Genomic DNA, 15526 nt, shown 5'->3' with positions numbered 1-15526 from the left:
TGGAAAGGGTCAAGAGTTTAAAAAAAAAATGACGTCTGTCAGTGTTTAAATAGCTCCTCTATGTGGTCATCCCAACGGCTGGAGTAAACAACTACCATTTCTGTGATACATCAGCAACGGGATCTCCCCAGAGGACAGCCAAGAAACTAGCTGACGTTCTTGAAGGCAGACGTGCCAGGGCTTCGCCTGCCAACAACTTCAGTCGTGTTTCAGAACCTGACCACCTCTCCACAAACACTGCGAGTGAGAGGCTTCTGCATCCTCAACTGAGAGGTATGCCCATGACCAAGGGGGACATTTTGCTTTCCACCCCATCCCTGGGTCAACAACGATGACCCCCTGGAAGACCCACTGGAAGAGGGCAGACAGCAGATGGGACCAGCAGGAAAACACATCAAGACTCAAGCTTTGGCTCTAAAATAAGCAATGTTTGCAATCTGAAGGTTTAATTAGGTGAAGCAAACCCCCACCCCCATACACGCTATCATTTACTGTGAAAGAAAATGAGAGAAGGCAGGCAGGGGATGAAGCAGAAAGAGGTGATGTTTTCTGGCATGTCCCCACCTCCCAGCCTCTGGGGCTGTGTCTCTAGGTCTGCTAACAACCGGGTGAGCAGCTCAACACTGAAAGAAATATTGATCCTGCAAGTTTAGGTCCCACAAGTGCCCACTGACAACGGGGATGTGTCCACGGCGAGGGGGTGGCCCGCACCACACTCAGCCAAGGCTGGACACGAGCACCAGGGAACAGACAACGGGAGGACAGGACAGGACTCGTACCAGACGTCAGAGTGAGTGGTGAAGACTCCGTCCTTGAGGGACTCGGGGGACATCCAGCGGACGGGCAGCAGCCCCTTCCCCCCCTTCCGGTAATAGTCCGTCTCATAGATGTCTCTCGTCATCCCAAAATCTGTGAGGAGGAGAGAGGGCATGAGGTTACCCTGGGTGAGCACTGCGGGGCAGAAGCGGAGAGAACAATGACGGCTCAGAGAAGGCCTGTGCCCGCGGCCGAGCCAAGGGTGTAGGTGTCCGCGCTGCCGTCTGATGAGGCGGAAACTCTGAGGGTCGGTGAGTCACACGACAAGCAAATGCCCAGACATCTCTGCCTTTAAATATATTTATACCGTAGTTCTGTTAAAAAGTTAGCTCCCTCATTGCATTTAAAATGAGAGGCATCTTACAAATTATCAAGACCCACATATTATCAGGAGAATACATACTGTGTACAGCAAAGGTCATTTATTTGTGGTTTAAAAACATGATCAAATAGCCAGGAGCATGTTGACTTTATTTACTTGGTAGCACCGCCTCATTATCAGAGGAAATGAAAGTAGTTTTACCATCTAATAAGGGGGAAAATATTGAGAGTACCAATTCACCGTAAAAAAAGTCCACAGCAAGCTGCCTAAGAGATGCTATTTACTAGGCCCTGAAGCTATTACTCAATAATGTTTTTCAACATAATACTCCCACTCATTTTTGAAAATGTCTTCCATTTTCCATGACTCTAGAAGAAGTCACATAATTATGTTTGATGGCAGGCTTGCTTTATAATCCTAAATGATTGCTTCTCTGTCAGATTTTGATTTTCCACTCAATCATGTAACCTCTCCTTACAGGGTGTCTTCCGTCTCCTCCTCAGGAGAAAGGGCCGCTCTCCTTTTTAAAATGTTCATTTATGTCTCTAGCTCTGCCACAAAGAGGTAAGGCTACAAAGCAAACACAGAGAACAAAGTTCCTTGGACGCTAACCAACATAATTTCCTTGTCCCATGCTAAGGGCCACTGAACTGCCTCTGGTAAAATTGCTTGCTGTATATTTGTAATCCATCAGACACTGGGCATTAGAAAAACATTTTCAAACCCTAGTAAAGAATAAAAATGAAGAGCTGAAGTCTTATCTCCAAATTAATCCAGTGACATGCAAAATAGAGGATTTGCTTTTACTTGCACAAAAAGGAAAAAAGAAAAAAGAAATCCCAGAAAAAGAGCACAGACTATTCCTTCCTTAACTCAAAAGAAAAACTTCAAATTTTAGGAAGAAAAACCCAAGTACAAAGGAAATGTCACTACAGATATGCCACCTGGTTAAATAGCAAACTGAGTCCTTGCTGATTTGGACTCTCAGCGGCAAGTGGCACAAGAACGGCTCTTGGGGGCATTCTCAGTGGCACTGCGGGGCGGGCAGGGCCACAAGGGAGCAGTAGTGAGTTAGGACGTGCCCGAGCCAGGCACTGAGGCGCCCTGGGCCGTCCCGCACCATTCCCTCCAGCATCTCACGGCTCTTACAATCATGCCCCCTTCTGAGGTCAAGACACTGAGGTTCACAGAACTTAAGACACCTGCCTCAAGCCTCGAGGCTGCTGGTGGCAGAGCCAGGTTTCAGTCTAGTTAGCAGCTGCCTGGCTCCACAGCTGGGGAAGAGGAGTTGGTGGGTATCCATGTGGGAATAGTCTGAGTCACCGCTGAGAAGGGCGGGGAAGGGAGGGGGCGCACAGAGGAAGCCCCGGCAGCGGCCTGAGGGCCTTCCCTGGGAACCCTGGGGCAGGACAGCCTCTCAGACTCTCGGGAGCATCAAAGGGCCAAATCTAGGGACACATGAAGTGACTGATGGCCAAGTATATCCGCTCTGTGATACAGCTCCATCCAACACCTCAAGCACCTTACAAATGAAAGATAAAGACATCCTACTTGGGAAAGCATTCTAGAGGGGCTACTCACTGTTCATCAAAGGGCCAAAATATTCATTCAAAATCACTGTGTGAATGAGAAGAAACCACAGCACTGCTAAAGGATGGTGAACACTTCCAGAACAGACAGTTTATGGGCTAGGCAAAGAGGCTGATTTTGAATAGCTTTTGAATGTAAGGTCTTCCTGCAGCTTCTCAGAATAAATATTTAGCATTTTTCTGAGCCATGGTCATCTCACAGTGGGAAGAGCAGGTGGTTCCTGAGCAGCCCTGACGTCACATGTGTGTTGATCAAGCAGCTTCAAGGACTACAGTTAAAACCAACCCTAAAGGCTGCAATCAACTCCTAACCAGTGACCAGAAATGTAAGCCACTCCACACTTCTGCTGTTACGGTGGGCAGTGACAGCAAGGTTCTAAGGAGCAGGCTGGTTAGACACCAAGTCAGGGTTACGACGAAGATCCCAGGTGGGGCCAGAAGAGCCCGCCTGCCAATGCAGAAGATGTAAGAGATGCGGGTTTGATCCCTGGATCAAGAAGATCCCCTGGAAAAGGGTATGGCAACCCACTCCAGTATTCTTGCCTGGAGAATCCCATGGACAGAGAAGCCTGGAGGGCTACAGCCCATAGGGTCACAAAGAGTTGGCCACAAAGACTGAAGCGACTTAGCACACACCACAAGCATCAAGAGCTCAGAGGCTGATCAGCTCAAGTGCGAGCCCTGGAGAGCAGTGGTCTTCCCCTGCCGAGGGATTACCACCTTCCTGTCAACACTCCCGCTCGGTGCACGGATTCACCTAGGGGACCTCACCTCTTAGAAAACTCCATGGACTGCTGATTGTTGTGGGGGAGCTAATACCCCTTGTAAACTGGAAAACTGGAGGACATACTGGTCACCTGGATGGTGACTTTAAGGCCCAAGTCAAAATCTCCTGAGGACATTTTCTCAACTATTCTTGGAACCGGTGCTTACAGCTATTCTGCCGAGAAATGCCCCAAGTGCCAGGAGAGGCAACCACAAGGATCATGGCCTCAGCTCGCCCTTGCCCACTGCCTGGACCGCTGTGCCCATGTGCCATCGAGATCAGAGCCAGCCTGGCTGGTTGACTACCAGTGGGACACAATGACATGACTCCCAAGAGCAAGCCTCTGCCATCACAGGAAGCATAGGAAGACCTCTCCACAGGTAGGTTCATGCCCACGGGGTCCCTAAAACACGTGCGACTTTAGCTCAGATCTGAAAAGCTAAGAACACACCTCCGATTTTGACTGTGAAATCTTCGGCCACCATGCAGTTCCGGGCAGCGAGGTCTCTGTGGACAAACTTATTGGCGTTGAGGTATGCCATGCCATCTGCAATCTCGCCAGCCATCTGGATCATTTTGCTTAGGCTGGGAGGTGCTAGGACTGGATTATTCTGTTGGAGAGTCAGAAAAAGATACAAGTGAGAATTTAAGAATTTTTCCCATCCCACGCTCTTTCAGGGTTTGTCAATCCTCTTTTTCTCAACCTGAGCACCCCAAGTCACTCTGCGAGGAAAACAGGATGGGCTCAGGAGGATGCCGTGGCGCTGCCCTCTGACCCAACACGGAGCTGCAGAGAGAAGCACCTACGAGCACAACTCAGACCTTTGGTGCTGGGTGAGACCAACAGCATTTAAAGTGAAGCCAGTGATTTCTGATATTAAGAATTCTGGATACTCAAAGTCCAATTAGTCTAAGTCTTCCTTTTACGTCTACAATTCAAGCCCATACAGGGAAAAGGGAGAGGACATTACAGAGGTCGTGTGGAAATAAGTAAACGGGTTTCCTGAATGGATACCGGATGCATTATTTCCCACGAAAGCTTTGTTATAAATTACTTAATCCTTCTCTTTCCCTTCCACTTTCTTCTAAAGTACAAAGACATCAAGACTAATCTGTTCCCCTTACAGAGTGGCATTCCTTGGGTTATAATTTTCTGTGCGTGCTGTGGAAAGCAAGCCCTTGACAGTTCATTTAAGTCCAGCGGACACCTACTCTGGAGCGGACCGATGTCCAACAAGTAACATGGGTAAACATTTCCTCTTTGTAGAGGAGGGCAACATACCGACTTCGGCACTGAAAAGAAATACCCCCAAATGATAAGTCCACTAAGAAAAACATCATATAAAATGTGTGGCCACGTTTCTTTATCCCAAAAGGTTTCTGTGCTGACCATCTCTTGCTTGTGTGAGTTCAACACTTTACCTCGGTTTCCCTGACTAGAGAGCACCTCTTGTGACATGAAAAGCCGTCCTGCTCTGACAGGCCCCGTGCGCGCCCTCCCCAGCTCAAACCCTGGGCCACAGGAAAAGAGAGTGCACTGGCTCCGGCCTGGGCTCTTTCACACCCCTGGGTCAAGGCGGGGTTACTGCTAGGAGGATGACCGGGGACCATGCCTAGGAGTTGCTGGCTTTGCCCACTGAGGGGGGCAGTTTCTGCCCCAAAGCTTGCTTCTAGAAGTAGGGTAACAACTTTCCAAGTACTTATGGGTTGGTTCCCTACACTTGAATCCTGAAGCTACTATCAGGAGTGTCTGTGGTTTAAAATCCTCATCACTGAGCTGCCTGGGGAAGTGATGAGATGACCCGAAGGGTAAGCCAGAACACTCCTTTCCTTTACAAAGGGCGTTGTATGGATGAGCCTTTCCAGGGCTTTAGATGTGCCTGGTACACTAGGAAACTGGCAGGTAAAATGTTAAGTTTATGCCCAAGATGTTGTGGAGTATTAAGTTAGGTGCTTATTAGAAGTGGCCACTCATGATTAATATGACAAACAGAGAATGAAATGGCAACCCGCTCCAGTATTCTCGCCAGGAAAACCCCATGGACAGAGGAGCCTGGCGAGCCATAGTCCATGTGGCCACGAAGAGTCAGACTCGACTGAGTGACTCCACTTTCTTTCTTTATTACAAGTGGCCATTCATGATTAATATAACAAACAGAAGCAAAGAAAGGAACCTGATTTTAACTATTGAAAGAGAGGGCTGACTTTCTGTCAGTTCACAGTGCTAATACTGCCATGCTTTCAGATGTTTTAGAGAACAGAAATCTTTAATTTGCTTAGAACTACTTAAGACGCGCACACACGAGCATCCACAGTCAGCGAGGGGAATGTGTGAACCTCACGGGTTGGGGAGCGGGATGCGATGCAGAACATAACAGAACTACAGGACAAGCACACACAACTTTATACTTGACATGGGTTAGAAGCACAACTCTAAATCTGACAAACCTAAAAGTGAAATTTTGATATGAGAAGGACCAACCATCTTATGCACATGAAAGGAAACCAAGGCCCAGAGCCCGAAACCACCACCTGAGGGCACAGACAGCTAGTGGCAGAGCCAGGCCAAGGGCGACGGACTTTTTATCCCATGTCTGAGACTGGGGACGAAGGAAGCGAGTTCTCCAGGCTCCTCAGAGGTGGCATCAGTGAATCTGACAGGAAACATGCTGCCACGTCTCCAGCCACCAGCTGATGAAGCCTCTCTCCTTGTGCTGGTCTGGGTATCACGGAGCCGGCTGGGACAAAGCACTGAGGTCCAGGGGAGCTGGGCGCCCCACCAGGCAGAACAAAGGGTGGGTGTGTCACAAACCACCCTGCTCAGGGCCTCGGTCCACACCGGCTCCGTGGGCCTCGCAGAACCACACCCATCGGCTGTGAGTAAAGGAAGCCACGTGTGAGCGAGTGCTTGGAACAAAAATTAAGGAACTACTATTTGGGAGATGATTCAATTGCCAATTAAAAGAAGAAACAAAGGATTAAGCTCAGAGACAGGCTGCAGACATTCAAAAAGGGTAAAGAAAGGGCAGGGTCCAAGGCTTGTACAGCAGACCCAATGCTTCCTCAATAGGCAGCAAGGTCAGGATCCGAGTGAGGACCAGAGACCCAGCGAGGCAGTCAAGTGGAAGGCAGATGTGGCTGGTATTCCCTCTAAGAATTTATCTCCCAGTTTACTCTTAGAACTACTCTCTTAAAAGTCATGTCTCCAAATTATTAAAAGCTGGGTTCACGCTGCCAAAGGAGAGACACCACAGTGGTGAACCTGAAGCTTGTAATACAAATTGATATTTTTCCTGAGATCAGGCAGAGATCATGAGTTCAGCTGAGGCTATGATCATTCAGAAGCTCAAGCAAGACGATGACTGAAGATAAAGCCGGAAATGCGGATGCAGGAGGGGAGCCCCATTTTCAGAAATAGGGCTCCCTCGGCTCAACGGCTCAGACTGCCCACGCGAGGGGAGAAGGAGCACGTGAGGTGGGGGCTGAGGAGGGAGTGGGAGTCTGTGCACCAACCTGGGGGAAGCCACCCCGGCAGAGGAGTCAGGTCAACCTGACACTGAACTCTGACAAGCTCGGCCCAAGAGGAGGCAGCCGAGATGGGTACCCCCAGAGTGGGGGGCAGGAAAGGCTACAGGGAGGCAGCAGGGTGGACAGGTCTGTGGGTGGGAATTGGAGAGATGGTGCTGCAGGAGGTGACGCGGGGGTAGAGAGAATGAGGCAGCAGCAAAACCCCACAGGGGTTTGGTTAACAGGGTATCTGCGCACTGGCAAGGGCCTCTCACTGAAGATCCAGGTCTCGCTATAGTCAGGGAACTCCTTCGTATAAAGCAGGAGCCCCCAGCCTCTGGGCCACCAACCAGTACCTCCTGTCAGATCAGCATCGGCATTAGATTAGAAGTAAAGTGCGCAATAAGGGCTTCCCTCAAGGTGGCTCAGTGGGTAAAGAATCGGCCTGCAATGCAGGACATGTGGGTTTGATCCTTAAGTCGGGAAGATCCCCAGGAGGAAGAAATGGCAACCCACTCCAATATGCCTGGAGAATCCCATGGACAGAGGAGCCTGGAGGGCTATAGTCCACAGGGTTGCAAAGAGTTGGACACGACTGAAGCGACTTAGCACACATACAAAGTGCACAATAAATGTAATGCACTCGAATCATCCCCAAATCATCCCCCGGCTCTGGTCTGTGGAAAAACTGTCTTCCATGAAAGCAGTCCCTGATGCCAAAATGCTTGGGGACTGCAGCTATAAAGGACGGAGAACCAAGCATGCGGCAAGAAAAGTACATGAATTTAAAGACACAGTATCTTCTGGGGAAGGTTCTAAAGGAAAGGGAACAGACGACATGGGATGCAGATGAAAATCAAAACTTACCTCCATTTCTGGCCTCAGAGACCGGAGATAACTTTTGAGGTCCCCCCGGGTCATCAGTTCCATGATGACCAGCGTTGGCTGGCCCTGGGACACCACGCCCAGCAAGCGCACCTGTGAGGAAAGACAGAGAAGGGCTGAGCAGGTGAGGACTCCCCCGCTGCCGGGGCCGCCGGGCGGGAGCAGAGCTGGACGACGGGCGCCTCTGGGGGGGGCTCACGGGCCGGCCCTGCACCGCATCTGGAACCTCGTGTGCACAGCATGTAAGGGAAGAGTGGGGTGGCTGGGAGCCCGTGGAAGCCGGGGTGAGTGTGTGTGGCCCACACCCAGGGCCCACTCTTACCACATGGTGACAGTTGAACTCCTTCATCACCGAGGCCTCATTGAGAAACTCGATCCGCTCGCGCATGCTGGCGGCCTCGTTCACCGTCTTAATGGCCACCCTGGTCTCGGGCTCATCCTTGACCACGCCCTTGGCCACGCCTTCGTAGACCATCCCGAAGGAGCCCTGGCCCAGCTCCCGGCTCATGGTGATCTTCTCCCGGGCCACCTCCCACTCGTCAGGCACGTACACTGGGAAGGAAGAGGCCAGGGCTGAGCCAGCGGGACCGTCTGGACCCGGGGCAGAGCACAGTCTGGGCAAACTCCTCGCCAAGGAGGACTTTGCCACTTCCTGAAGCCCACAGAGGAGAGCATTGGGGGACACGGCTATGTGGCTTGTTCTGGAATCCCCCACAGGCTCGGGATCTCAGCAAGGCCACTGTACAGTCAAACATTAGGTTTTCAAGTCCTCACGGATTTCCAGATAATTCAAAGATACCAACGGCAAGTAAGAAACACAAAGTTGTCCAATTTCAGATGTTGCTATAAGTATAAAACTCACACTGGATTTCAAAAAATGTAACACTTCAATAATTTTTATACTGACTGCATATTAAAACTGATAATACTTTGGATATACTGAGTTAAAGAAAACATTATCAATATGTATTTCACTAGTTTCTTTTTCCTATTTTACATGTGGCTACTAGAAACATTTCAGGTTTCTTAGGGGGCCGGCATTAACACTTCCATGGGTAGCTCTGCTCTAGCCTGGACAGAGTCAGAGACCCTGGGGCCCTGAGTGAGCTATGGAAACGATGAGCTCTGTCTCACTGCTCGTTACTACCGAGGAGTAGTCAGTGGTGACCAGCATGGAGGAAGGGACAGCTGATGAGCAAAAGGGTCTCCCCAGGACTTGGGCCTGGGCTCTGTGAACTCAGGGACCCTCCCACCACTGGGGTGAGGGGCTGAGGAGTGAGGCTTGGCGATGACTAAGCCTGAATATGATTTCCTCTCCAGCCTATGCTTCTGGTCAGATTCAAGCTGGTTTAAGAAAATAAATAATTCTAGGCAGGAGGAAAGAGAAAGAAAGAGGGAAAGGAAGAAGGGAGGAAAGAAAGAAAACGGAAGAAAATCCATCTGACCACTCTGATGGGTAGGTGAGAACTAAAATAAAATGTACTTGTTCCACAGATCCATAAGAAATTTCAATTATAACCGTATTCTTCTAATGCTGCGTGCTCATGTGCTTGTCTGAGAGGGGAACCCTTGGCTGGCTCCACTAATCAGAAAGAGATGGTCCTGGCTCAGAAATGCAGGAAGACTGGGAACCTATGTTTGCCTTTATGCTTTTAGGTGTTAACTGTGGGCCTTCGGCTGGATGTAAGAGAAGTGGGTTGACAGCTGTATCCTGACATTCTTGTAAAGATGTCTATGAATCAGGCCCAGGAGATACCACCAATTTACATCTCTAAGGAATGTCCAATATGAACTATGTTAATCAATATAGAATTTTCTTTCACATACATTTTTGTATTTCATAGTAGGTAGGTATGTGTTCAGGAATGTCACAAACGGGAACTCCACCCTCCATACGGCTTAGACAGTTTATAGCCTGGAAGAGGAGGCTGATGCTTGCTTAGGAGAGTAAGTACGGAAGACATCCCAGTAGGTAAGACTCTTTCTGATACCCCTCAGAAAGTATAAAGAGACAGTCTATATCCATTTATCTCTGAAAATCCAGGCTTGCTTTTAGTCAGAATTAGCTACGTAGCACACCATGAAACACGGAGTTAAACCCAATCACATTCATCCCTTGGAGGTGGCTGAAGTCAATACTCACAATCCCTTCTCTCAATTCAACCCAGCAGCTCTGACTTTAGCCAGCAGTCCTAAGCCCTGCCGGGCAGCAGAGGCTTCTGTGCACAATGCTATCAGCGTTTCCCCGGAGGGGATTTTCAGTGTGCTTGGAGAATGGTGACATGCAGATTAGCTCTCAGAGAGAGAAGTTTTTTAAGCATTTTTGAACTGTGACGTCATTTTGTTGCCCTTTGAGGAAACTAGCTATAAGACGCTTGTCCAAAGGCCAAATAAATTAAGTTCAAATAAGGTGACAGTATTTCTACCTGTTGGCCTGAGTGATAGTAAGCTTTGTTTTGTTTTTAAAGAATCAAGAGACTATATTATGAAAGCACTCTGGAAAGACACAGAACTTGAATTCAAATCGCCATTAGAGTCTGATTTGATTGTGCTCTCTCAAACTTCCTAGATACTTGCAAATGCCAATCTTATATGCTTTATTCTCTACAGCAGGCTTACTCCAAACCAATAGAGCAGGGAAGTGGCCTTACATTTTCCTATATCAATAATAAGTTATTAATAAACAAATAATAATAATCTATGTTAGATTGATTAAAAACTACATTTACATAAACAATGCATAAAAATCATCTTTTTTTTTTTAAAGAAAAAGACCCTCTCCACAAGTAATTACTCTTTTAAGTCTGGCATGTATCCTTCCAGAACATTCTCTGTGCCTTATACACACACGCACAGATGTATAGGTATGTGTGTATGCATATATGCCTTTTAGTTTAAAAACATTATCCATTTTATTTTTGGCTGTGGTGGGCTTCTGCTGCGGCACACAGGCTTTCTCTGGTTGCTGAGCAGGGTTCTCACCGCAGAGGCTTCTCTTGCGGCAGAGCTCAGGCTCCAGGTGTGCGGGCTTCAGTACCTGTGGCTTGTGGGTTTGAGAGTGTTTGCCCGGCAGCCATGGCTCAAGGGGTTAGCTGCTCCCTGGCATGCGGGATCTTCCTCGACCAGGGATCAAATCAGTGTCCCTTGCATTGCAAGGCGTATTCTTAAACCACTGGAGCACCAAGGAAGCACATATATGCCTTTTAAAAATACAGCTTCGTGAAACCTTTATAATGTCCTCGTCATTCTACATTTGATTCCCATTCAGAGGACTCTGCTTTTGATTGGTTCTATTGTAAACACCGTTTGAACTAGAAATTATTAAAGAAATCACAGTAGTAAAAATCACACACTTATAGTGCTTTAAATCATTTCCTCATTTGATGAGGATGAGCAGTTAGAACAATCAGGACTCTTTATTTCATGTCTCTTGCATATACACTTCTACTTCTGAAGCATGACGAGTCAAACAATTTTCTGAACACATTAAATTAATTTCACTCTCTATGCATTTGACAGACTGGGTCCAGCTCTTCCTATGGGCCCCCTTGCCTGCAACACCCCCAGAACCTCACAGTCCTTCCTTACAGCATCACACGTTAACAAGGTGCCCGGGACTGCTTTACCCTGACTTCTCAACCGCCTAGTTCTGTGACCTGGGCGTGTTTCTTCTCTGAGCCTCATCACCCAACGAAGAGACAGAGAAGCATCAGAAAATCCATTCTATAGGGTTTCTTGGTGGCTCAGATGGTAAGTAATCTGCCTGCAATGTAGGAGGCCAGGGCTTGATTCCTGGGTCAGGAAGATCCCCTGGAGAAGGGAATGGCTGCCCACTCCAGTGTTCTTACCTGGAGAAGCCCAGGGACAGAGGAGCCTGGTGGGCTACAGTCGATGCACGGGTGTGCAAGGAGTCAGACATGACTAAGTGCCTAACACTTTCACCTTCATAAGGATGTAGGGATTAAATGGGTAGGCATTTGTGAATGCCCTAGCAAAGGGCCAGTTAGAGGCACCCAATGGCCAAGGGCTCACCCCGACTTACTTTGAAAAGTTTGGATTTTGGCAAACTAGGAAGACAAGATAGCAAAAAAGGGGGAAAAAGGAATGATCCAACTTCCAAGTCAGACCTTCTCAGCCATTTAAATAAACAGCTCTCACAAGTAATCACCAGAGGGGATGTGAATGGGCTATGAGGGTATGAAGGCCCGAGTCAGGAGGGAATGAACAGAAAATCTCCAAGATATGGAAAGCTGAGAAGCCACAGTGATCAAAGACAATTTTAAAAACATGAAACTTGAGGTAAAACTAGTTTAAAAGGACTGCTTTGTCAGCTGTAGCAATCTTCTAACTAGATGTTGACAATTACACAGCTTTTTTCATTCCAGCATAAAATTTCAGGCAATTAACTAAATGAATTACTGTGCTGGCCACATTCATCTCTGAAGCCCGTCTTCTCTTGGGGCAGCTCAGACAGTCCGAGAATTTTTGACATATGCAGTGAACTGCTCAAAACTTTGTTTTTTAAAAAAAGAAAGTATTAATGAAGACAGATCTGAGGTCAAATGTCCCTCAAAACAACGCAAACCTCTTCCCCTGAATTAGTAACACTCAAAAGCTCCCAAACTGGGACCTCAGGCAGGGACTTACCATCAGCTGCGCTGAAATATTCCGGGTTCACAGAGGCATACAGCACTCCATTTCCCAGCCTGCTGTTATTTCTGCCAAAAAGATGAAATTTAGGTTAGAAAAAAAAAAAAAAGCCCACACATTTCTGTTTGTACTTTCATCTGTTTTATTTGTTCTGATTCAGCAAGGACCAGGAGGAGTGGGGAAGGGGAGTGCCATCAGGACAACTCACCCTAACGCCTCTCTTGGCTTCCTCCTTGGCCTCAAATTAGAAACATTTCTTTCCTTACTTCATTAGAAATTGAAAGCTTATTTTATGGACAGGGTTAAAATACCATGTTTGAAAAAGCTTTGCAGAAGCAGCAATATCTGTGATGGGTCAACCAGACTCAAAAAAAAAATATTTCTGCTGTTGAATCATTAGAAAATGTTCTCTTTTTCTGTAAAGAACATTTGACTGGAAAATCAGATTTTCTGATCCATAAGATAGTTTCTTAAACTCCTCAAAAAGTTCATCTTAACTCAGGTTCAAATCATCAAACCAGTCCAAAGCAGCAAGTGTCTGAACTTTACAGCAAGGCACTCACCTTTTTTTATGGAAGACGTACAGCATTATAAGCAACCCTCCCACTATCAACAGAACCGCAATGGGCAGAGCGATGAACAGGTGGATGAAGTTCTCATACGTTGCTGCAGAAACAAGCCAGAAATGAGAGCATGTCAGGAGATGAACATATTTCATATTTAGTTGAAAGTATGAAAAAAAAAAATCCCTGAGAGTTCCTCTATTGCTTAACATGAACTAGGAATTCTAGTTGGCTATACAAAAAAAGAGAAAGAAAACCAAGTCATTTGCAAAAATATTAAAGAAGTGCAGACTGAGAAATAGAGTCATTTTTATTGTCAACCTAAGTATATTCTGAAATAGTTCAAATGATGGATTCAAGTAAACTAATCTCTGGTGGCTCAGTGGTAAAGAATCCACCTGCAATGCAGGAGACCTGGGAGACATGGGTTCAATCCCTGGGGTAGGAGATGGCAGCCCATGCCAGTATTATCGCCTGGAAAATCCCACGGACAGAGGAGCCTGGTGGGCCGCGGCCCACAGGGTTGCAGAGAGTTGGACACAACTGAGTGCACACACACAGACACACACAGTTAGACGACTATTAATGGAATCGCATACATTTGCTAAAATAAGATGGATAGATTTTTATTTATATAGTGCTCAAGCTCAATCTGTCTTAAGACACTTCCACAGACAACTTAAAAAAACAAGAGTAATTGGATGACACCCCTTGCCAAAGCTGCTCTGAATTCTCCCCAAACATCAGAGGCCACGGTTACAGTCTGAGACCACAGAGCCCACACCTGCTCATCACCACGCTCAGCTCTTAGACGACAGATGACAGGCTGGACACTGATCCACATGCTTAGAAAATTCAGCCGGACGCTGGCAATCAACATGTCCACAGGGAGTAGAACCACCAGACAAGTGGACTAGACACACTGCAAGGAGGCAGGGAGGAAACAAGAGTGTGGAGGGAGTCAGGAGAAGCTGGCCAAGCAGAGCATGGCTGGAAGTGACGCCGCAGAGAAGTCAGGGCCGGTTCCCAGGGGCCCTGTCCAGGCTAAGCAGCGTGAACTGTACTCTGCAGATGAAGAGGAACAGGGGAGAGCCCTCCAGTCCTGCAGTGAACTTGACGGGACTTGGGTGGGGAGAGCTGGCTGTGCCCAAACACAGCCTGAGCGGCTGGCAGCGGGCAGGGGCCTCTGCCCTCTCCCAGGGAGGGGTCCTAGGTATGTTCTGCATCGCACAACTCGGACCTCACAAGGGAATCACTGCTCCTTTTCTATGAGTGACCGAGACTCTCAGAGATGAACTGCCCCCCGCAAGGTCACACAGGCAGCGGGCTGGCCTTGGCACCCAGGATTCCTGTACCCCAGCTCGCACTTTCCCCACGAAGTCAGCGCCTTAGAGGCTCTGAGCCGAGGTGGTGGTGGTGGCTACAGAGGCTGGACTCCAAAGAGAACTCAGAGGCAGAAAAGAGGAGATGTGGGTTTGAATGAGAAGTGGGTGGCAGGAGAGAAGAGGAGCGGTGGCCACGAGGCTCCTGGATTGGGTGTTGTGTGGGTCATGGGGCCACAGACTGAGCTGAGGAACGGAGGCGGGAGGGATTGTGAAGGTGCCAACTGTGACTCTGGTTTTGTGCAGGACGCACCTCAAGTGCCTGTGGGATATTTGAGAAATGTCTACGTGGAAATGAGGGTGGAACTCACTGGGGACCCAGTTACATCTATTAAGTCCCCCCATCAATAATTACTTTGCCACTAAATACTACTATTATTATTACTCTGTAAGGACTATTAAACTTATTTTAATTTTTAAAGTATTTTTATCAAAGTGCTCTAGACAAGGAGGCAGGCTCCTACATTTCCTAGTTCTTGAATACAGTTGCAAGTTAACAGGGCTCTTGGGAAGCTAGCAGAGGGGTTTTTTTTTTGCCCCCTGAGGACTATTTCTTCTATTTGTATCACTTATAGTACTGGTCAGGTTGTACCGTGTTCTTTTTGAGTTTCACATTTCAACAGGGACATGGAGAAACTGGAACACATCCACAGAAGAACAAAATGATTGAACGGCTGGAAATTTGGTTTCTGAGACTGGCTTATGAGAAAGGGCCCCAAACTTGAGATTATTTAGTCTGGAGAAGAAACGACTGAAGAGTAATTTAGTAGTATTTAAGCACATGAAGGGCTCCTAAAAGGAGATCAGTTGCCCGAAAGCTTCCAAAGCTTCTGTCTCCTCTTGAGAATCGGGCAGGAGAGGAGGCTCAATCCCAGCAGGAGGGAATCTGGTCTGACACCAGGAAGAGCCTCCTGAGAGTAAAGCAGGCACAGAGATCCACTTCCCCGGGGATGTTTGCCACCTCATGCTGGACAGGTGCCACCAGTGGGGCTCTGGGCTTCCCACCGGCTCCCAGGACCCACAGGGTTCACAGTGGGGGCGACGGC

The 15526-nt window shown here is 47.9% G+C and overlaps 1 protein-coding gene across 1 annotated transcript in view; it reads right to left on the bottom strand.

The window, feature by feature from the left end:
• The window catches only part of IGF1R (insulin like growth factor 1 receptor), a 293719-nt gene that overhangs the window by 14723 nt on the left and 263470 nt on the right, over nucleotides 1-15526 (bottom strand). The window contains exons 14-19 of the mRNA XM_020910910.2: nucleotides 13099-13201; nucleotides 12533-12603; nucleotides 8208-8437; nucleotides 7868-7978; nucleotides 3945-4104; nucleotides 780-909 (exon numbers count right to left, since the gene is read on the bottom strand). Coding sequence (XP_020766569.1) covers nucleotides 780-909; nucleotides 3945-4104; nucleotides 7868-7978; nucleotides 8208-8437; nucleotides 12533-12603; nucleotides 13099-13201 — 805 coding nt within the window. The remainder of the gene's footprint in view (nucleotides 1-779; nucleotides 910-3944; nucleotides 4105-7867; nucleotides 7979-8207; nucleotides 8438-12532; nucleotides 12604-13098; nucleotides 13202-15526) is intronic.

Source organism: Odocoileus virginianus, chromosome 16 (assembly GCF_023699985.2).
Source record: "Odocoileus virginianus isolate 20LAN1187 ecotype Illinois chromosome 16, Ovbor_1.2, whole genome shotgun sequence".
NCBI lineage: Eukaryota > Metazoa > Chordata > Mammalia > Artiodactyla > Cervidae > Odocoileus > Odocoileus virginianus.
This window is presented reverse-complemented; position numbering and strand designations above follow the sequence as displayed.